Consider the following 23,663-nt stretch of genomic DNA (forward strand, 5'->3'; position numbering starts at 1 on the left):
AAGCAGGGTGTGGGATCTATCAACTGCAGCAACATTGCGGGCACCCCTCCACGCTAACCTGGGCACCAACTCTGACCAAACTATAACCAAATCCATAAAAAATGGGGGAAAACAAGCAATATCGGATTTTATGAGAGAAATTAGCTCAGCTACCCGAACTTGGCACAAATCATTACCCCCAGCGTGAATTACCAGAACCAGCGGGCCATCATAAGCTCGGCTAAAGCGAACCACCTCAGGGAGTACTTGCAGCCACCGCATGCCACTGATGCCTCGCCAAATCACACGTGTGCCGGAAAAACCAAGGTTTTTGCCCCCTGGACGATTCTCCGCACGCTGTGCCGCTCGACAGATGTAAGAATGCCCCACCAGAAGTACCACAGGAGATGATCCGTCTGTAAAGAAAATTCAGTTAGTAAGAAGCTGCGGTCGAATGTAACCAGCATAACATTTTGATTTCCATCTGCCTATGCTCTTCAATTGATCCTCACTCATGCCCTGAACACTAGCCTCCGTGGCTGCCCCTATCCGAAAGGAATGAGTCCCAAACTCCTTGGAGTTGAGCCCTAACGCAGTCAAGCATTTCTTAAAAATAGTGTCAAACTGATATCTAGTCAGTGGGGAACCGTCCTCATGAGACAAAAAACACACACCCTGCTTCCGAATTGCCGCAAATGCGGTCGCAAGTCTTGCCGGGCAAGCTACGTCATCAATTGCCGAAAGAGTCACCCAAGTCCCCTGCCCATAGATGTCCGTTTTAGATTTTCGGATACGGAAGCGTATGAAGGAGTTACCAAGAATAACGTCTTCTGCCTGGAGGCCACCTGTTTTGACCTTACTCACGGGGACCAGTTTGCTGATGCGAAGAGCACCAAAAAATGCCAAGCTAAAAGCAGTTTGAAACAGGGAAATCTCATAAGGGGAACTAACTGCCTGCTGCAGACCCAAAATTAACTGTCGCAGCAACGCAAAAGAGACGGGCCGGCGGCTCTCCCTTTTAACTACTTCCTTCTTCCACCCTTTAAGCGCCTGTGAAATTACAAAATGTTTCGTCACGTCATGCCAACCCGCCAACTTAAAATAAAAAGCAAGCCCCGACAGACGTCTCTGAGCCACTGTGGCAGAATAGCCATTTGCCCTCATATAATCTATCGTGAGTTGCAGCCTGTCAGCGTCACTGGCTAAGGACCTGCCATGCCCTATCTGTACCCACTCAGTCCAAGCATTACCGTAACCCTTCCATGTCGCTGCCGTAACCGATGCCTGTATCAAACTCATAAATTCGTCTCCACCAGGGGCCACAGGGAAGCTGGGCATTCCGTACCCTCCTCGTCCGCCTCGGGAGCCAGCAGTCGAAACGTTGACCACTGAAAACGAGAAAGAGCATCAGCAATGGAGTTGACCTTCCCTGGTACGTGCCTAGCACGAAACCAAATGTTATGGGCTAAGCACAAATACACCAAATGTCTCAGCAACGCCAAAACAGGAAGTGAGGAGGAAGATAACCCGTTAATGCAATGCACCACACTCATATTGTCCGTCCAAAAACAAATCTTGCGATTGGCCAGGCCGGGAGCGCAGAGTTCAAGGGCAACTACAATGGGGAAAAGTTCCAATAAAGTTAGGTTCCTGCAAAGACCAAGCTCGAGCCAGGTGGCTGGCCAAGGACCCGCACACCCGGAATTCCCAAGTACGGCTCCAAAACCAGTCAAACCAGCCGCATCAGTGTATAAGGACACCTCACTGTTTTGGACCTCCTCACCCAATAAGCAAGTATGGCCGTTGTAGATGCCTAGGAAAGAGTGCCATACACTTAAGTCCTCTCGCAATTGTTTAGTAATGCGAATGTGGTGATAGGGTTTTTCAACACCACGAGTGGCCAGAGACAGCCTTCGGCAAAACACTCTGCCCATAGGCATAATGCGGCAGGCAAAAACCAATAGCCCTAATAATGATTGCATTTGTTGAAGTGTCACCTTTTTGCAGAGCCGAGCCACCGTGATGGCGTCCTTCAATTTTTGCAATTTGTCTTGTGGCAACCTAAAAACCATCAAATTGGAGTCTATTTCTATGCCCAAAAAAGAAAGAACCGTAGTGGGGCCTTCGGTTTTATCCAGTGCCACTGGCACCCCATATTTCTGCATGAAAAAGTGGAATTCAACAACGAACCACACACCTTGGAAGATCGGGGCCCCACAAAAAGGAAATCGTCAAGGTAGTGCAGCGCTGAATTGAACCCCGTTTCAGTACGCTGAAAACCTCAAAGTACCTGCAGGAGATTGCGCAGCCCATAGGTAGGCACATATCATAGTAAATAGCATTGTTGAAATGACACCCCAGCAAATGAAAGCAATCATTGTGAACCGGGAGGAGCCGGAAAGCTGATTCTATGTCCGACTTAGCAAGGAGCGCCCCTGAGCCGGCTGCCCTAACCAAGGAGACAGCCCTATCAAAGGAAATATACGACACTGCTGCCGCCGCTTTGCTAATCCCATCATTCACAGATGTACCCTTTGAGTAAGACAGGTGGTGTATCAAACGGAATTTTCCGGGTTCCTTCTTGGGTACCACACCCAAAGGAGACATCCGCAAATTGGGAAAAGGCAAATAGTCAAAAGGGCCGGCTACCCTGCCAAGCTGGACTTCTTTAGCTAGTTTTAGCGCAACTACCCCCGGGTTGTCAACGGCACTTTTCAAGTTTTCAGCAAAAGTAGGAAAGGGCGAGTACTGAAAAGGGATGAAAAACCCATAGGTAAAGCCGACTCTAAGTAGGGCGGCTTCCTGCTTCTTGGGATAACTGTCTAACCACGGGGACATCCTTCGTACGCTCGCCGGGGTCCTCTGGCTTACCGGTGCCATTACGGGTAGTAGATTTGAATTTCTTAAAGCATCGGAGTGCCGAATGGGCTCCTCCGCAAGTGGAACACTCGTGTTTGAACTTACACAGGCTGTAGAACCTGCAGTGTCCCTCATTAAACAACCAGCAGGAACCGGGGCGTCTAGTGGCCGCTGCACTGCGTGCCCCAAGGGTATGTTGTGCAGCAGGATATTGAAAGGGTTGTGACCTCTGTGAGGTCATTAACCGAAGCCAAACATCAGTCGCCTTGCTATCCCAACCCAGATCCGGTTTAAGCACTAACCGCCTCCTGAACTCCTCGTCATATCTCCACCACGCAGGGCCCCCATGTGTCTTGTAGGCTCCATAGATTAAATCCAAGTACACGAAAAGCTCAGAACATTTATTGGGAAATTTCTGGCCCACTACACAGGCCAGCACCGAAAAGGCTTGTAGCCAATTTCCAAACTTGTCGTCAGGCTTTTCAAAACGCCTTTCCCGGTCAACTATGGGCTGATCCGGTGAAATTAAAGACCATATGTCAATATATTCATTGCGCCAAATTGTTTCCCTGATATCAGTGGAGATATGGCACCCTAATGGTGTAACACCACAAAAATAGGAGTCTTTTAAAGGACAAGCTAAAGAGGGTTGAGACGCTGCCGAAGCAGTTCCTAGTAAATTACCCATAATAGACCGTAAAGCATTAAGGACTTCTGAATTACCTCTCAGCTGATCCCAAGCACCCAAACAAGCATGCTCACCTGTATGCTGTTGTACGCTGCTCGGCAAAATGCCATCACTCCCAGCCTGTAACAATGGGTTGGGAACCGGTAGAGTAGCCGTCGCTGTCTGTTGTGCAGGAACTGTATTAGCTGCCTTCCTTTTAAGGCGAACAGAGTCTCTCTCTGAGGAGGAGGTGTCTCGTGCGCGGGAGGCGGATGAGCTGTGGTCACTGTACACCGGACCGTAGCGCCTATGCCTGGAGGCTCCCCTATTGTCCAAAAACCTATCTGGGGACCTATCAGCGCTACAATGATGTTTACACCCGCCAGAACCTTGTGATGCAAGATCCCTAACCGCTACCGACCCTCCCATCCCTATGTGCAGGGAGTGAGGCCGGAAGCCTGGAGCCGGGATGGTATAAGGGAGGAGGGTTGAATAGGGGCGGAGGAGATTGATGAATCACAGGTGTGTGTGTACAGGCTGAGGCCTAATGGCCTGTGGTGGTGCCGTATCAAAATTGGGCAGCTCTCTTTCCTCAGAGCTGTATGCCATGGAATCATGAAGCTCCTCAACTAAATTAGCCCCTGGGCCCCCCATCACCGTGCGAACCCCAGTTGGTATGCCACCACATGGCCGGGGGGAGGGGGAATCATGGAAGGCGATGGGGAACGACTTTGCATATGCCTCTGACCACAACTAACATGACCTGGGGAGTGTAAACGTGACTGCAACCCAGCTAAGGTTGGTTCTGCAGATGCATGAACTTATGCAGTCACCTGTAACTGTGGGGCTGTTACTGCCGGTGTAGAAGTTACAACCGGTACTATGGCTGGCTGAGCTCTCTTACGAGCTGTAGGGGGACTGGGACTTAATCTAGTGGGCGGGCGAGAACGGCGAACAGGGCGAGCCCTGGTGCCTCTTACCCCTTCTCTCCCTGATCTTCCTGCTGCTTTATCTTTTTCAGTGTAGAGGAGGTTCTGCAACCACTCTGTACCCTCTTGTGCCATCCTAGCCTGGATCTGCTGTAGGAGTGCGTCCTCCATCTCAGAAGTTGTGAAGTTGTGCCTGTAGCTGCTATGGGCGCCAAGAGGAAGCTCAGTGGGAGGCGCTGCCTTATAAGGCCATTCCTGAGTACATGCACGCATGCGCGATGACGTCAGCCCTGTTCTTGCGCCTGCGAAAAAACGCCAGGCGCGAACACGCTGGCTAAATTAAACGCCACTGTTACAAGGGGAAATCCCACTCCCAGTCAGTAGCGCTTTCGCTACTTGCTTCAGCACTGCTCATAAGCATGTTTCTCTGTCCAGCTCACTCTCATCTCCTGTGTGCTGGCCCCACCTCCCTGCTTCCTTGTTATCACAAACTTTATTAACATCAACAATTATCAACAAATGTTTCTGATGCAAACACAGAAGTTATACCAGGGCAACATTACATTATATTTGTATTACTTATATTTGTAAACACCTTCATTTTTTGAGGTTACTGTTACTTTAAAAGAGAATTCAATCCGTAATATAGAAAAAAAACCCTGCGCATGTGCAGTTGTTTGGGACCAGAAATTTACTCCAACTGCGCATTCGCCGAAAATTCTGTCAAGACACGAAGATTACCGGAGAAGAAGAAGATGTCTGCCGTGAATTCCGAGGCCAAAAGCAATAAGAATCAAGTAGAATTTTACATTTTTTTATCCTATATCTATTAACCAGCTGGAAAAGCTACAGCTCTAGAACATATTTTCATAAAAAGGGAAATGGGAAATTTCTGAAAGTATATGTATCCATAAAAAGTTTTCTGTGAGCTTTTTTTGTGTGTTCATGTTGCGTTTGTTGCAAGTGAAAACTTATTTCTAATAATGTTCAAATGATTCATTTCTGACACAGTAATACTTTTGGTAAAGTGGTCAAAATGTGCCCAAAACATCCATTTTAAGTGTTTTATAAATTACCTTCACATTTTCATTGGAAATATCTCTGTTTGGTGATGATTCCATATTAGCAGCATATTGAATAAAATCTGAATTTTCTCCTCATCTAACCCATACTACTAATTGTACTAAATGTGCCCCATGGTCATAATTTTTTTTTAATTTTTTTTGCATGATGTGCAGCACAATCAATAACTGGCTTGCCAAAACCGTGTTTACAGTAGAAGGCTTAAAGCCGTCCTTTTGGCAACTGGTGTCTTTTCATTATTAGGTCATTAAAGAATTTACCCCCACAGGATTTTACCACAACCTGTAATAAAAATAGATTTTTACCATATGATGCACCTAACATACAAACATGTTTTTATGACAAAGAAGTTAATTAAACAATAATAAAACATAAATATTGTTTGGAAATACATCATAGAACCATATTTGGCTACAATTATAACTTTATTGCTTCAGAGCATTTCTCTGTTTTTAAATCAAACTTACTTCTGTGGTTAAAGAAAAGTTGTATTTTTGGACTTCTTTAATACCAGAAAAAGTCAATAAATTGCTTAAAAGTGAGAAAATCTATACTGCAGGCAGTATTTTCTTCACTGTACTGAACTTGAACTTTGCCCCAAAAAGCCCAACCAGAGTTTAGTAAACAACCCCTCAATCTCATTTTCTGGATAGTGGCTTTGCTAATTTGAAAAGCAACATTGCACCATAATAAATTATCTTTATCCTACCTGCTGATATGCCTATAACACCCTGACAACCACTCAATGCTACACTTGGGTTTAGACTTATGGCTCTGTTTTAGCTCAGCTCATTTTGTAAATGCAGTACACAAATGTAATGTTTTTCTTGGCTCCACCTCCTGTAGACAAAATAGAAATATCTCATATGAGATTACTCAAAGACTACCTCTTGGAGTACTGACACCTTATATAGTCTCAGCTTTTGTGAGCCATTAGGATAGTAAGCTGTATAGAGAAGGGAACTCTTTAGTCTTGTGCCTCTTTACATGTCCTTATTGGATGTAAACGTAATTTCTGTTCTATTACTGTAACTTTCTCTTTCTGTACAAAGTTTGTTACTGGTTTAGTAACAATAGAAACAAGTCAGCAGGTTGCACTTATTGTTCTGATTTATGAAAACAAACATTTGGACAAATTTTGCACATTTTATTAATTTACCTTGAAAAATTTTAGCTACATGTGGTGTAACTCCTTAGAGCTGTCATACTGTATTCTCTAGCATGGAACTGTCTCAGTGAAAAAAACCTTAAAGGGGTGGTTCTTTTTCATACCTTTTAGTATGTCATAGAATGGCCAATTCTAAGCAACATTTCAATTGGTCTTCATTATTTATTTGTTATAGTTATTTTATAATCTACTTTTTCCTTCTGACTCTCCATCTTTCAAATGGGGTTCACTGACCCCATCTAAAAACAAATGTTCTGTAAGACTACAAAATATGTTGTTATTGCTACTTTTTATTACTCATCTTTCTATTGAGGCCCACTCCTATTCATATTCCAGTTTCTTATTCATATCAGTGCATAGTTGCTAGGGTAATTTGGACCCTAGCAACCAGATTGCTGCAATTGCAAATTGGAGAGCTGCTGAATAAAAAGCTAAATAGCTCAAAAACCACAAATAAAAAATTAAAAACAGTTGCAAATTGTTTCAGAGTGTCACCCTCTACATCATAAAAAAATACTCAAAGGCGAACAGCCCCTTTAAAGAAGAACTAAAGCTTAACAAAGCAAAGTAGTTTAGCAAATATGTTGTATATTATTTTTTGGCTTCTGTACCAGGTTAAAGCAGCCACAGCCCTTTAGTCGTGGAGATCTGTGCCTTGAGAGATGCCCCAAGTAGCCTGAGCTACCTGAGCTCACAATAGACTGCATATAGATAATCTAAATATCACAATACAAGAGTGATAAATAAGTAATTGAAATTCTCATTACATTGTAGCTCTGATACCAGTTCAATTAGCATCAACAATTAATAATTTAATAATCAGCCCTACAGTATTAGTTTATATTACAGGCCAGACTTATTTTCTGCTTGATAATTTTCAACGATAGTTTGCAGGCAGCTTCTCAACAGCTACCCAGATCACACTTAGGGGGTTATTTATCAAAGTCCAAATTTATCTCAATATTTTCTGCTACAAACTCCGATCAAATCAGCTTGGTTTTTTTTACTCTTATTTATTATCACATTTTCCCGAAATAAATGTTTTTCCTCAGATTTTTTCAGATTTTTCAACCGAAAACTCAGACTTCTTATGCTTTTTGCCCAAAAATTCAGAAAACTGCGGGGTATTGCAGGAAACCCAGCACTCATCAAAAAATCATTGGGACTTCTCCCATTGACTAATATGCAACCTTGACAGATCTAAAATGCCGGATTTTCAGATTCTGACTTTTCCATCCTCAGGGTACTATCACTACTCTGAATAAAAGTCTGAAGTTCTAACCAGTGTGAGTTTACAAAATAACACAAACAGGAGTTAAGCTTCTGTGACAAATTTGAAGGCCTGGAGATTATGAAACTTTAGCATCTAAGTTTGGTTAATAAAATAGGCCACTGATTTGTAGGGTTTAGTTCTTCTTTAAAGGGATCCTGTCATGGGAAAACAAGTTTTTTTCAAAATGAATCAGTTAATAGTGCTGCTCCAGGAGGAGGGAACCTGTTACTATATTGTTCAAGTCCTTTTTAGGTTGTTAAAGTAACCCCTCCAAAGCTGAACCAAAACAAATGCAGATTTTGTTAAAGCTGTGCTGGTATTTTATTAATTTTGGTTTACAGAACCAAATGCAATGATATCCAATAAAAGTACATTGAGCAACTCAGAAAGATGCATGTTTATTTGTTTATTTAATCTACAAATACCTCTTTTATATTTCCTTCCTCTTTTGAAGCACTTTATTTTTTGCTTGACAAACATATTTGCTAATCTAAAAATAATTATTTCTCATTCAAACTTCTCTTGTCATCTCCTTGTCTTAGCTGTTTGCTATATTTGCCTTTGGAAGTTGTGAGTCATACAGTGGAGAGACAGCAGCAACTGTCATGTATCCTAGGCAAGAGCTTCACTCAGTGCCCCCTGTCCTGCATTACCATTTCCCTCCTTACCATGATGGTTTTTAAATAAAGAGAGCAAGAAAGTGTACACCACTTTTTCATTTATATTATTGCCCCCTGTACCTGTGCAAGCTCAGCAGCCATCCATCATACAGCCCTCCTGCAGCCATCATATTGCCCCCAATCTTTACCTGTGTCAGCAGCATCCAAAAATAAATCTGATCACATCATATTGCCCCCAAGTATTTATATACATGTGCCAGGGCCCATCCCAGCAGCAACAGCAAACATATGGCACACAAATCTGTACCTGGCTGTGCCAGCAGGAAGCTTCACACTTTACAGTATTAGAAAGAATGTCTTCAGTTCAGTGCAACTGTGCAAGGCTGAGTGCAGCAAGAACCACACCAAGCAGGCTGCCAGCTCTCTGCCATCCAACACATCAGTGATGTCATTGACGCGTGTATGCACGTTGCGGTGCACCGCATTAAAGGAGCTATTACTTGCCGGCAAGAGGGAGAAGGGGAAGGAGATGGATTCCACCCAACTGAGTGACCATGATTACTGAAACAAATTATTAAATAAACGATTGAAAAGTGCGCCCCTCAATGATGGCGTCCTAGACAGCCGTCTACTCTGTCTACCCCTAGTTCCAGCCCTGATCCCTGCATTGAGCACCAACCATTTGGTTTTTTGGTCTGCTATTAATGTGGACATGGTCTTGCGGTAACATGGGTGTGGTTTAAAGTGGGTGTGGTCTAAAAACAGGGAGCGGCTAACACTGGCTTCCGTTATCGGCCCTCCACCATGTAGATTGGAAAAATTCCGGCCCTCGGTACCATAGAAGTTGGACAGCACTGCTATTGGGTTTTAAACCCCAGGTCTTTGGACGGAATTTCTACATGGTGGAGGGCCGATAACGGAAGCCAGTGTTAGGGACAATAGATTTTATACCTGTACCTTAAAGATCTCACCTAAATATTATTGCTCAAATACGTGTTCTTAAAAATATGAGGTACAGGTGGCTATACAGTATATCAAAAGAAAAACTGCAATAAATAAGCATGATAGAAGTATGTTTGCAGACAGATACTGTATAGCTAAAAATAAGTTATACCTGTGTGATTCTAAGAAAGGGATGATTTTTTAGGTTTGGTAAAGGTTTGGTCACAAAGATGAATAAACATTCTGATGTTTCAAGTGGAGGAGAGTTTATCACTGTAGCTTCTGGAAATCTTCACACGACTCTACCTTTTGTCATGGCAACAATATTAGACATACAGATGTATCTCCAATATATTTCAATTAAAAAATATGTAAAGTTTTTATAAGAAACATGATTGTACGCAGTGAAATTCCCCCTTCATTTTACTTGCTCTGACTGCTGCGGATAAGACGGTCCCTGCAGGGAAACTGATCATACTTTCCAACAGCAGAACTTCCCAGAACTCGAGCAGCTTTGTTTGTTTCCCTGTAGAGCAGCTGGTGACCGTGTAGAGATTTGTATCCATAGATCCAGCCTCTCTAAGCGCCTAACGCTAGCGTGAATTCGCTAGCGTTGGGCATTTTCGTTACTTCGCAAATTCACTAACGGACACTGGCATAACTTCGCTAGTGTTACTTCGCACCCTTACGCCTGGCGAATTTGCGCAACGGATGTAACTACGCAAATTCACTAACGCACGCAATGTTCTGAACGCTACCTTTTCCGCCAGACTTCCTTCGCCACCTCAGACCAGGCGAAGCGCAATCGAGTAGATAGGGATTGCTTCAAAAAAAGTAAAAAAAATTTCTATGTCCCAAAAAACGCTGGCGTTTTTTCTTTATTATGGGTGATAGGCTGAAAAAGATCCAAAAATTTTTTGGGGCTCCCCTCCTTCCCCTCTACATTTCCTAACTCATAGCAACTTAACTATACAGTGGGCACATGTGTAGGGCAAAATAAAAATTTTATTCGATGTTTTGAAGGTTTCCCAGGCTTGTGTAGTGCTGCTACGAATACTTCCATTGAAATTCGAATTTGGCGCCGTATGCAAATTAACCATCGCTAGCGTAACTTCGATTTGCTTGCCGAATCAACGCTAGCGCAATTTCGCAACCTTACGCTACCCCTGAGCGCAACTTCGGATTTTAGTGAATTTGCGGATTGTTAGTGAATGTCCCACTTAGATGGCAATAGGACCAGTCCCTGGATCAACTTGTACTATCAGCTATCTTCCATAACCCTGTATTCCCTCACTTCTAATCTAATGTATCAGCCAGCCTGATTCAGGGAGAGAAGTGCACATCTTTACCACTCTCACTGTAAAAACCCCTTCTGAATCATCCAAGCCATTCTTAAAGGCATTAACTGAATCAGCCATCACAACATCACCCGGCAGTGCATTCCACAACCTCACTGTCCTGACTGTGAAGAACCCCCTACGTTGCTTCAAATGAAAGTTCTTTTCTTCTAGTCTAAAGGGGTGGCCTCTGGTACGGTGATCCACTTTATGGGTAAAAAGGTCCAATGCTATTTGTCTATAATGTCCTCTAATGTACTTGTAAAGTGTAATCATGTCCCCTCGCAAGTGCCTTTTTTTCAGAGAAAACAACACCAACCTTGACAGTCTACCCTCAAAATTTCAGTCTTTCACACCTAACCAATTTAGTTGCATATCTCTGCACTCTCTCAGCTCATTTATATCCCTCTTAAGGACTGGAGTCCAAAACTGCACTGCATACTCCAGATGAGGCCTTACCAGGGACCTATAAAGAGGCATAATTATGTTTTCATCCCTTGAGTTACTGCCCTTTATTATGCAAGACATAACTTTATTTGCTTTAGTAGCCACAGAATGACACTGCCCAGAATTAGACAACTTGTTATCTACAAAAACCCCTAGATCCTTGTCATTTAAGGAAACTCCCAACACACTGCCATTTAGTGTATAACTTGCATTTATATTATTTTTGCCAAAGTGCATAACCTTGCATTTATCAACATTGATCCTCATTTTCCAGTTTGCTGCCCAGTTTTCCAACTTAGACAAATCACTCTGCAAAGTTGCAGCATCCTGCATGGAACCTATAGTTCTGCACAATTTAGTATCATCTGCAAAAATAGAAATAATATTTTCAATACCCACCTCCAGGTCATTAATAAACAAGTTGAAAAGCAAGGAACCTAGTACAGAGCCCTGCGAAATTAGTGCCAACGTGTCAGCTGGAAGTACCTACTTGGAAATAAATCATTAGAAAGATTATTATATGATGCCTTATATATAGTGGATAATGTACCCCCTACTGTAGTTTATAAAGATATTATAAGTCACCGTGGAGTTATGTGACCATATAAAAGCACGAGGCCGCAGGCCGAGTGCTTTTATACAGGTCACATAACTCCAAGGTGACTTCTGATATCTTTATAAATTTAAGTAGGGGGTACATTATGCATTATAATCTACAGTTTTTGCATGTCTTACATCCTGGCTTTCATGTATGGTCTATAAATGCTACACTATATTTTGTGTCTATTACCCCTGTTTGTTTCCCCTTATTTAATGTTGTTTTTTTTGTGTTTGCCTGTACTTCCTTGTTTGTTGCTTTTATTTGTATTCCATTTGATTTTGTTTAGCTTTTTTTAGTTTTACCTGCCATCGGTGAGATCATCAGCTCTGCCTTTAATTGAGCATGAGGAAAAGCAACACGAGTGAGACTGTGGACACTGAGGATGGGAGGGGCAGCTGAACATGAGAGGGAGAGAGAGAGATTTTGCCACGGTGGGAGGGGGAGCGAGAGACTGTGAGGAGGAGAAAGAGCTTTAGAGAAGGCATAGGACAACGCATGCAGCAAAGGTATTTGTGGGCAGCATGTCCTAAAATTAGGGATGTAGCGAACTGTTCGCCGGCGAACTTGTTCGCGCGAACTTCGACCGTTCGCGTCCGCCGAATGTTCACGAATGTCGCGCGACGTTCGCATTTTGAGTTCGCGTTCGATTCGAATACAAATCGTTCGACCATTCGAATTCCTTCGACCGCTAAAAATCGAACGATTTCCATTCGTTCGAACGATTGTAAGCATTCGATCGAATGAAAAGCATTCGATCGAATGCTTCGATCGTTCGATTCGAATGAACGATTAAAATCCTTCGATCGTTCGAATCGAACGATTTTAGCGGGTGTTCGAAGTTCGCGAACGTTCGCATTTTTTGCCAGTGTTCGCGACATCCCTACCTAAAATGCGTTCCGTAGGAGAGGCATCATGGGTGGGCGGAGTGAAACAGGAAACCGGAGACGGAGGGGCAGGGAGAGAGAGAGACCTGAAAGTAAAGTAAGAGCGACGATAGTTGAGAGGGACAGAAGCAGCGCGCCTGTAAAGTAAGAGAGCTATGTGTGGAAGAAAGGTGGGAGGGGGTTACGAGTGGAGAGAACGCTGCAGGGAGAGAGCAGCAGCTGCAAGTGCTGTCACTTTAAGCTTATAAACGGCGCGTTCTGACGCCAGAACGCGCCGTTTATAGGGATATAATTTACAGTCTGGTCCCATAGGGAAATGACCAGACTGTAGATTATAATTATATATAGCTATATCACCCCTAAAGTGCCTCTTCTCAGGCGTGAACAACCTCAACTTAGCCAGTCTTTCCTTATAGGTGAGATATTCTATACCTTTTACCAGCTTAGTTGCCCTTCCCTGGACCATCTCTAGTTCAAGAATATCCCGTTTGAGTGATGGAGACCAAAATTGTATGGCATATTCTAGATTGGACCAGTGCTCTGTACAGTGTTAGAATAAGCTCCTCCTCCCACAAATCTATGCCCCTTTTAATACAGCTCAAGACCTTTTTTTCCCTTGAAGCTGCTTAATAGTATTGCTTGCTACAACCAAATTTATTATCTACAAGAGCTTCAAGGTCCTTTTCCATTATGAATTTGCCTAGTGCAGTCCCATTAAACATATAAGTGGCTTGCACTTTTTTATATCCCAGGTGAATGACTTTACATTTATCAACATTGAATCTCATCTGCTATTTATCAGTCCAGATTGCCAGTTTGTCAAGATCCTGCTACAAGGATGCCGCATCCTGGATGGAATTAATTGGGCTGCATAATTTTGTGTCATCTGCAAACACTGAAATAAAGCAAAATAAAGGCTTTTTAAACAGATATTCCTGTTGGTGCTGTCTGCTACAGTGTGTGTGGATTTGCAGAGTCGGTTGGAGTGGACACCGAATGACGTGCACCTAACTACTAAATGGGAGATTTGAGTTCCTGGTGAGTGCTGACTGAATTGTATTTATCTGCAAACACTGATCCAGAGGCATTGGGTGCACTTTTATTTAACTTGTATATTAATGACTTAGGGGAGGGTATTGTAAGTAATGTATGTATCAGTGTTTGCAGATAAATACAATTCAGTCAGCACTCACCAGGAACTCAAATCTCCCATTTAGTAGTTATCAGTGTTTGCAGATAAATACAATTCAGTCAGCACTCACCAGGAACTCAAATCTCCCATTTAGTAGTGAGGGACCCCGCTAAAGGACCTTACTCCAAGTAGAGAATGTACCATTAACAGCCACCCTCTGTACCAGATCCTATAGCCAGATTCCTATCTATGTGCAAATGACTTAATTCAGCCCAATAGACCTTCGTTTAGAAAGCAGTCATTTGTGGGGCACCGATCAAATGCTTTGGCAAAATCCAAATAGATAACATCTACTGCTCCTTCGCTGTCCAGCATCTTACTTAGCTCATCATAAAAAGCTATCAGATTTGTCTGACATGACCTATCCTTCATAAGCCATGCTGGTTACTGCACATAATGCCATTTACTAGGACACATTTTGAATGTGATCCCTTAAAAAGCCTTTAAACTACTTTCCCACCATGGATGTCAAACTTACTGGCCTATAATTACCAGGCTGAGCTCATAATCACTTTTTAAATATAGGAATGACATCAGCTGTCCTCCAATCGATATGTACCATACCAGATGAAAGCGAGTCTGAGAAAATCAGAAATAGAGGCCGGTCTAAAACCGAACTAAGCTTTCTTAGTACCCATCTGGCCCTGGCACCTTGTTCACATTATTTTTTAGTAAAGCTTTATGGACCATATCTTAAGTCAGTCACTGACTGGTTTGAGTTGAGCCAACAGTGCAGCTATAAGGTGGGTCTGTGAACTCTGACTCCTCTATTGTATACACTGAAGAAAATAACTGATTTAGCACATTTGCCTTTTCAGTATCTGTTGCAACCATACTGGTAACATACTGTTGCAACACTCTTAACCTGCATCTTTTGACTATTAATATATTTACGAAGACTTTTTGTGGTTAATTGTAGCCTCTGCCACAATGCGCTTCTCATTTTCTGTCTTTGCCTTCCAGGTAAATGTTTCCATTCATTAAATGTAGCTTCTGTCCCCACACACTTGTAGTTTTTAAATGCCTTTCTCTTCATTCCTGTTAACTTCTTTACTTCTTTATTAAGGTGATTCTTAGAGGCAAATTTACTAGAGGGCGAAGTGACTAACGCGGGTGAAAATTCGCCAGCATGACGTCATTTTGTTACTTTGCCGATTTACTAATGGTCGCTGGCGTAACTTCGCTAGCGAAGGATATAGACTCTAGCAGTATTTCGCTCCCTAATGCCTGGTGAAGTTGCGCTCTGGCAAACGGACGTAACTACGCAAATTCACTAAGATGCGGATTTTACTGAACCGTACCTCTTGCGCCAGACTTGCCTTTGCCACCTTAGACCAGGCAAAGTGCAATAGAGTAGATAGGACTTCCTAAAAAAATATTTGAAAAATCTTCTAAGTCCCAAAAAACGCTAGCGTCTTTTCCTTTTTCAGGGTGATAGGCTGAAAAAGAGCGTAAATTTTTTTTGGAGGAAAACGGCTTTCCCCCTACATTTCCTAACATATGGCATACATATATATGGCAACATATATGTCCATTGAACTTTAACCCCCGCCGTATGCAAATTAGCAATGCTAGCGCAACTTTGCTTCGCTTGGCGCAGTAACGCTAGCACAACTTCCCCAGCGTTCGGTGCCCAGAACGCAACTTTGGATTTTAGTAAATTAGTGCTGTCCTGGTGAATCTATGCCTGGCGAAAGTGTTGCTTTGTGAGAGAAGCCATTGCTGGCGAATTTTCGGAGGTTAGTGCCCATTAGTGCTTCTACATTTACTTCTTTTTTTTTTTAACAATTCTGCTTTATTGAAAGTATAACAGAGGCTTGAATGTACAGTGGTAGTTAAAATACGTTACTGAGTTTACAATCAATATGCAGGAACAACAGCAGTTAACAAAAAAAACAATAAAATTGACATGTTGAAAATTGTTGCTACAATTGTATCTCTGTTATTGCAAGCAGCGAATCTAAGACCATATAACTGCTAGTGTAGTCGTGAGGTCCAACCTATGAACAGGACATGAGACCGTGACCTATTTCAGAAGGGTACACATAAATAACAGACATATGCTGGATATACAGGTGTAACAGACCCGCGTACGGGGGGATGGGGTTATAGGAGCCACCAAACTACTACTAAGCTGGCAATGTAACTGCACTAGTGTAGGACCGTGATCATCATCCCTCCTCCTCATCCAGCCAGATCCCCCATATTTTATGAAATTTTTCCGGGCAGTTCCTCCTCATGTACGTCAGTTTATACATGGGCATTGCTTTCCTGATGAGGTCCAACCAAAACGAGACAGTTGGGCCAGAGGAATCCTTCCATTTGAGGGCTATAGCTTTTTTTGCAAGCATTAGTAAAATAGAAAGGAGAGTACATTCTGCACTTTTAACAGACACTTCCTCTACCCTGTTCAATAAGATTATTAGTGGATCTTCAGGGATTAACCAACCCGTTTTCCCGTGAATGTTCTGCAACACTTGTTCCCAAAAAAGGCGTATCACAGGACAGGTCCACACCATATGATAATAGTTGGCCACCAGTTCAGAACATCTGGGACAGGCCGGTGCTAAAGTGGGATTCATCCTATGCAACCTTTGAGGGGTGATATAAGTCCTATGGAGGTATTTAAGTTGGGTTAGTTTGTCCCTACTACATATCATCCCATCTGAGTAGGACTCCAGAGCATCCTTCCATTTTTCATCATCTAGCGAGGGTATATCTAGTTGCCATTTCAGTTGGATCTTTCTAAGATTAGAGTTACCTATTGACATTAAATGATTATAGAATATTGATAAAGGTTTTCGGAGTTCAGGGTTGTGGATATAGGTCTCCAGCCTCCTGGGAGTGGTGTCCACTTGCCCACCCGGAAATTGCGAGCTTATGGCATGTCTCACTTGAAAAAAGCGAAAAAGCATCACATTAGGCAAAGTAAATTTATCTTTCAGAATTTGGAAGGGGGGTAATTTGCCATCAATAAGAATATCCATGACATACTTGATGCCAAATCTCGCCCATAACTGGGGGTCTGGGATCATAGCAAGGTGTTTCAGCTTAGGGTTACACCAGAGGGGGGTAAATTTAGAACAGTGTGCAGGGAGGGAGGGTGAAAAATTAAGAGCCACTTGCCAAGCCCCCACTATAGCCTTCATGAGAGAGGTGAGATGCGGAGCATCTGTTATACCCCTATACAGGAGGTTCTTAAGTCCCTCAAATGAGCCCACTACTTGCGCCTCCAGCTGTGTGGTGGCATCTTGCGGGGAGGGGGAGGCCCAACGCCAGGCGTTGACCAATTGAGCAGCCAGATAGTACAGGAATAAGTTAGGTGCTGCCAACCCTCCACTTTTAACAGGGAGTTGGAGAGTAGCAAGGGCAATCCTAGGTTGCGATTTGTTCCATAGCATTGAGATTTCGAGGCTCCTTAAGACACGGAACACATCCTTATTGATTTTCAGGGGAGATTGTCGAAATATGTAAGTTAACTTTGGAAGGATAACCATCTTGAAGAGGCAGATTCTGCCGTACAAGGATAATGGTAAGGATGACCATGTTTCAACTTTGGACTCTATGTAACGCAGAATCGGGGACAGATTAAGGTCTACAAATTTGGTTAAATCCCTGTGGATCCAGATCCCTAGATATTTAAAAGAGTCTGCCCAAGACAGACCATGAGGGAAAGCGGGTACATCTTGGTGTTTAGGGTCAACGGCAAAAAGAAGGGATTTCGCCCAATTTATTCTCAGGCCAGAGTAAGCCGTGTGGCCATTAATAATGTCTAGTGCAGCGCCAAGCGCCCTGCCGGGGTTAGCTAAATATAACAACGTGTCATCCGCATACATGGACACTGTTTCAGTGACTCGACCCAGTTGAAGTCCAACCACCCTTGGATTATTTCTAATTCGACAGGCCATAGGTTCCATGGCTAGGGAGAAAAGCAAAGGGGAGAGAGGACAACCCTGACGGGTACCTCTCAGAATGGAAAAAGGTTGTGAAATCGTAAAATTCGTTCTGACTCTAGCTACGGGGTTATCATATAGAGCTTGAACCCATCGAATGTAAGCTGCAGGGATGCCCACTCTTCTCATCGTGGACCATAGATAAGGCCACTCCACTGAATCGAAGGCCTTCTCGTTATCAAGTGAAGCGATCACCTTTTCCCCCGAATTATCTTGAGTAATAGCCAGATTGGTGTATAGACGCCTAATATTAGCATCCGTTGACCTCCCCTGCATAAAACCGGTCTGATCAGGTGAAATTATCAAACCCAGCAACGGAGCTAGACGGGAAGCCAATACCTTGGCCAAAATTTTCGCATCTGAATTTATCAGAGATATGGGCCGATATGCCGCACAGTCATGCGCAGCCTTGCCTGGCTTCAAAATCAAAACTATTAGTGTTGTTTGCATGGATCGTGGGAGGGGGGAGCCCAAAAGAACAGCATTATATAAGTTAGTGAGAAGGGGGGCCACTTGATCTTTATATAGTTTATACCAATCCATGGGTATCCCATCTAGCCCTGGGGTTTTACTCGCTGGGAAAGAAGTAATAGCCTCCTTAACCTCATCTATCGTTATATCTTCAGCTAGGGACTGGGAGTATTGGTTCTCCAATACCGGGATCTCTGTGTTTCGTAGGTATGCATCTATTTCCAGGGTCCCCTTTTGAATTTTTGAGCAATATAAGTCCCTATAAAAGGCACAGAAAGCATCATTAATCCTGTTAGGGTCTGAGGTGTATTCTGTCGGAGATACTTTTACAGCTGGGATGGTAGATGAGACTTGCTCATTCCTAGACAGGTAGGATAAGAGTTTGCCATTCTTATCCCCATGCTCGAATATATTGGCTTGTTGATAAAGGATATGTTTTTTGGTCAACTCAGCCTGGGCAAGATTAAGAGCTAACTGTGCATCTAACCATGACTGCCTAGTCAGGTCCGTGGGGTTCGCTACATATTCAGACTCTAATGCCTGTACTTCCTGAGTAAGTGTATTTATCTCAGCACCTACAGTTGCATTGATAGCTTTAATGTTTCTAATGTATTCTCCCCTAACATAAGCCTTCAGGGCATCCCAGACCACATCCGTGGACGCAGAATCCTGATTGATCGAAAGATAGGAGGCAATACTGTCTCGGATGGGTTCTTTCAAAGCTGTGTGATTCACCCAGAAGGGGCTTAAGCGCCAGACTCTATCACTTGGGTCAAAGGACCCCATAATATTGACAATGAGAGGAGAATGATCCGATATGCCCCTTGTAAGGATCTCAGCAGAAGTGACTAATTTGGTCATATCTGATGTACCCATTGCAAGGTCAATTCTAGATAAACACTGATACCCGGGGGAATAACAGGTGAATTGTCTGGCCACTGGGTGTCTGGTACGCCAAATGTCACTGAGGCCATAGGTAGAAACCCATTTGGCGAAATTGGGATGACGGGCCTTCGAAGTAGTCAATCTGTCAAGCTCCGGGTTTGGCGCAACATTGAAATCCCCCATTATTAGTACCGGTGCCAGTGGAAGTGTAAGAATCTTACGCATAATCTCCTGTAGGAGTGCGATGTCAAAGGGAGGAGGGACATATACTCCCGCTATAGTATATAGGCGACCATATAATAGCCCATGCAGAATCACAAACCTACCAAAGTGATCAGTCAGTACTGAATTAGCAGTAAACGGACAGGATCTGGAAACAAGTATGGAAACTCCTCTCGAATAAGTGGAATATGTAGAGTGATAGGAGTGACTTAACCACGGTTTTTTAAGACTTAAGGTTTTCGTTTCAACAAGATGCGTTTCTAAAAGTATTATGATTTGGGGTTTTTCCTTCCTAACAAAATCAAAAACCAGCTTACGTTTGATAGCAGATCCCAACCCCCGGACATTCCACAACATTACCTTAACCCTAGACATTTTGTAAACATAGTGATATCGTTCCGTAGAACCCCCCTACACATCACATACACATATCGCTGCCATGTCAAGAAAAATTCCAAACTAAGAACAAAATAGTTCCCCAACAACCCTTCGCACACCCACCCTACCCACACAATCCCCAATATAACTGCAATTTTGTGTGAGTTTACGCCCAGAACTACAACCTGTAAGGAAGAAAAGGAGGTTAGTATCTACTCAGCCTGTCCGAGATTGGACAGCGCTTGTGCTCAAAGTTACATTACGTTGTGAAGGCTCATTGTCCATGAGAGGCCCAAAAAAAAAAAAAAAAAAAAAAGAGGTATTTTTCACCGATATTGACAGGATAGGAGTTACCGGTACCGTCCTGAATCTTGAGTTAGCTGCTCAGCAAATACTCATGCTTCTGGTTGATGCTGATGTTGAGGTGGAGGCGATCTGGGCCTTCCTTCCATCCATGCGATCGTATCCTCCGGAGTGTTGAAGAAATGGGTTTTCCCTCTGTCTGACACCCTAAGTCTCGATGGGAAAAGCATGGCATACGGGATCTGTCTCTGCCGTAACAGTCGTTTTGCTTCAGCAAATTGGGATCGTTGTTTCCTGACAATTGTAGGATAGTCTGGGTACAGAGAAATCTTATTGTTGTCGTGTAGTATTTCACCTGCCAGACGTGCTGCATTTAAGGCTGCATCTCGGTCTTTATAATTAAGCAATCGTGCTATGAGTGGTCGGGGCGGGGCGCCCGGTGGAGGAGGGCGACCTGGTATCCTGTGAGCCCGTTCCACTGCAAAGGCTGGGGAGAAAATGCGCTCGCCAAACTTCGACCGAAGCCAATTTTCCACGAATGCCTCCGTGGTATTTCCTTCTGCCCGCTCGGGTATGCCCAATATGCGTATGTTATTTCTCCTGAGACGGTTCTCCAAATCGTCTGCTTTAGTCTCAAGAAAATTTAATTGTTTGGAGAGAGAATCCATGCGGTTTGGTATGGGAGAGGTTAAATCCTCCAAATCTCCTATTCTCCTTTCCGCTTCACTGGTTCTTTCTCTCACTTTTTGCAGGTCATGCTTTAATATGGCAAAGTCAGTGTGAATTTCATCCACTTTTGTTATCAACGTGGAGTGATTGCTGGTTATAATTTGCCGCACCTCTGCTAGGGTGGGGTCTGTAGGAGAGGCAAGCTGAGTTGGGGTGCCAGGCGTGGAAGGGCCCTCCCTAGCCTCAGGGGTAACGTCTGCGGGAGAGGACATACCTTGTTTTTTCCCCAGAGGTGGCGACTGGCGAGCAAATCGTTCCAGCTTCTTGGCAGCAGCGTCTTTCAGCTTAGGCTGCGAGCCAGGGGAGGGTGCGGCCCGCTGTGTTACAGCCGCGGCGCCATCTTGGATGTGCTTCCCCTCCGTCGTCGCAGCGGTGTGAGACTTGGGCGTCTGCCGGCTTCTTCGCATGAGGAGTCAGGAAAGTATGTGCAGTAACTTCGCACCCCAGAAATTGAAGATATAATCGGTAAAAACCGGATCAATAACAGGATTTTGTAAGGCCCTCAGGCAGAGCTCACACAGCGTGCGTCCTACCCGTTCAGCATGCAGACCACGCCCCCTACATTTACTTCTTAATAGGATAAATTGAGAACACTAATGATTTAATACCATTTTTAATACAGTTTTAAGGAGCGGTACAGCAAAGGATATGTAGAGAAGACAGGGCTGACTGGCACTCATACGGATCCACAGGACCAAAGAAATTCAGTTAAAAAATAATTTTATTTGTAGAAAAGTTAAAAATATATCTGCATCTCCATCCATCCTATGCGTTTCGTAAACCCTTCAGGGCACTTAGTCATGGGCTCTCATGACTAAGTGCCCTGAAGGGGTACGAAACGGGTTGGCATGCTAGTTTATAAACTGCTTCCTTTAAATATCCAGGCAATACTGTTGCTCCAGTCAATATCCGAGTAATTAAAAACCCCCATTATCATTACTTTCCCCAAACTAGCACCTTTTTCTTTCTGCATCAGGAGCTTAGGCTCCTCCTCTTCACTTACATTAGGGGATCTATAGCATACTCCTACAATTAATTCTCTTTATATTCAGTGAAGAGTTCCACCCATAAGGCTTCAGCACCCTCATTTTCTAACATCACCTCCTCCTTTATATTAGCTTTTAAATCCCTCCTCCTTTTCTCCTCCTCCTTTTCTATTGCCTCTGTCCCATGAAACAAAGTATAGCCACTGATATTAAGTGCCCAGTCATGCAACTCTTTCCGCCATGATTTGACAACACCAATCACATCATATTTCCACTCCAGTGCAGCACCTCTAGCTGTCCCAACAGTGGAGATCTGCTTCTTTGGCACAGCAGCCAAACTAACATATACATATAGTTTGATTATTAAAATAAGTAGTTTGACCATTAAAAATGTGCTGAAGACATAGATAAGTAGGAAAGTGCAAGCTTATACATCACGTTTAAGCAACAGCTGTCAGCTGCAAATAACATGTTGTTTGCACTGTAACTTTGTGCCCTATTTGTTCAAAGGTCTGTATACATTAAAATCCATTTACCCCACAATTTGAGTTCTACTTCATTTAATTTACTGTATATTAATGTATTGTAAAACATATAAGGATCATTCTGTACAAACGTTCCTTTTACTGAGCATATTTATGGGATCAGTATCTGGAAACCCATTATCCGGAAAGTTCTGACTTACAGGAAGGCTATCTTCCATAGACTCCATTTTAATCAAATAGTTCAAATTTTTTAAAAATATTTTTTTTTCTGTAATATTAAACAGTACCTTGTACTTGACCCCAGCAAACACATAATCAATTCTTACAGCGGCGACCAATCCGGGAGCGGGAAGACGCTGACGTCATAATGTTGTGCCCAGCAGGATCCAGGCGGTCGCCATCTTGGACGCCATCTTGGGAAGAATCACCGATTTCCATTACAGTACCCCCCTCCTTAGGGGGGGCCTCAGGACCACCTGGGTTGGAAGGGAATAGTCGATGGAATTTTTGGACCAAGCGAGGAGCATGGACATCGGAACCTTTTACCCATGAGCACTCTTCAGGACCGAATCCCTTCCATTCAATGAGGTACTGCAGGTTGCCTCTAGAAATCCGAGAGTCCAAAATCTTTTTTACTTCAAACTCACGATGCCCATCCACGATGACAGGAGCTGGGGAAGAAGAAGAAGAAGAAACTGCAGGTTTGAGCAAAGAAACATGAAAGGCATTAGGGATCCGCATCTCAGGAGGCAGTTGCAACCGCACCGCCACAGGATTGATGATCTCGGTGATAGGGAAGGGACCAATAAACTTAGGACCAAGTTTAGGTGAAGGAACTTTGAGGCAAATATTGCGAGTGGACAGCCAGACCTTGTCACCGGGAACATACAGAGGGGAAGAAACTCTTCTCTTGTCAGCAAACCTCTTCTGTGTAAGGGAACTCTTCTCTAAGTTGACAGCAGTAGCCTGCCAGATGGCCAACATGTGGGCAGCTTGATCGTTGGCGGCAGGAACATTAGTGAGTAGAAGATCCTGCGGAAAAGCCAAGGGATTAAGACCATAAACACAAAAAAAAGGAGACTTTTCAGAAGAAGAGTGCAGGGCATTATTATGTGCAAACTCGGCCCAAGGAAGAAGGTCAGCCCAATCATCCTGACACAGGGATACATGACACCGGAGGAATTGTTCAAGGGCCTGGTTAACTCTTTCTGCTGCTCCATTAGACTGGGGATGGTAAGAAGAAGAAAACTGAAGAGAGATATTAAGGGCT

At 43.5% G+C, this 23,663-nt stretch overlaps 1 protein-coding gene across 1 annotated transcript in view; it reads left to right on the forward strand.

The window, feature by feature from the left end:
- Positions 1-23,663, forward strand: part of LOC108704549 (synaptophysin-like protein 2) — an 87,541-nt gene that overhangs the window by 50,049 nt on the left and 13,829 nt on the right. The window contains exon 3 of the mRNA XM_041582000.1: positions 8,501-8,599. Coding sequence (XP_041437934.1) covers positions 8,501-8,599 — 99 coding nt within the window. The remainder of the gene's footprint in view (positions 1-8,500; positions 8,600-23,663) is intronic.

The sequence above is a fragment of the Xenopus laevis genome, chromosome 2L (assembly GCF_017654675.1).
Source record: "Xenopus laevis strain J_2021 chromosome 2L, Xenopus_laevis_v10.1, whole genome shotgun sequence".
In the NCBI taxonomy this organism is placed as follows: domain Eukaryota; kingdom Metazoa; phylum Chordata; class Amphibia; order Anura; family Pipidae; genus Xenopus; species Xenopus laevis.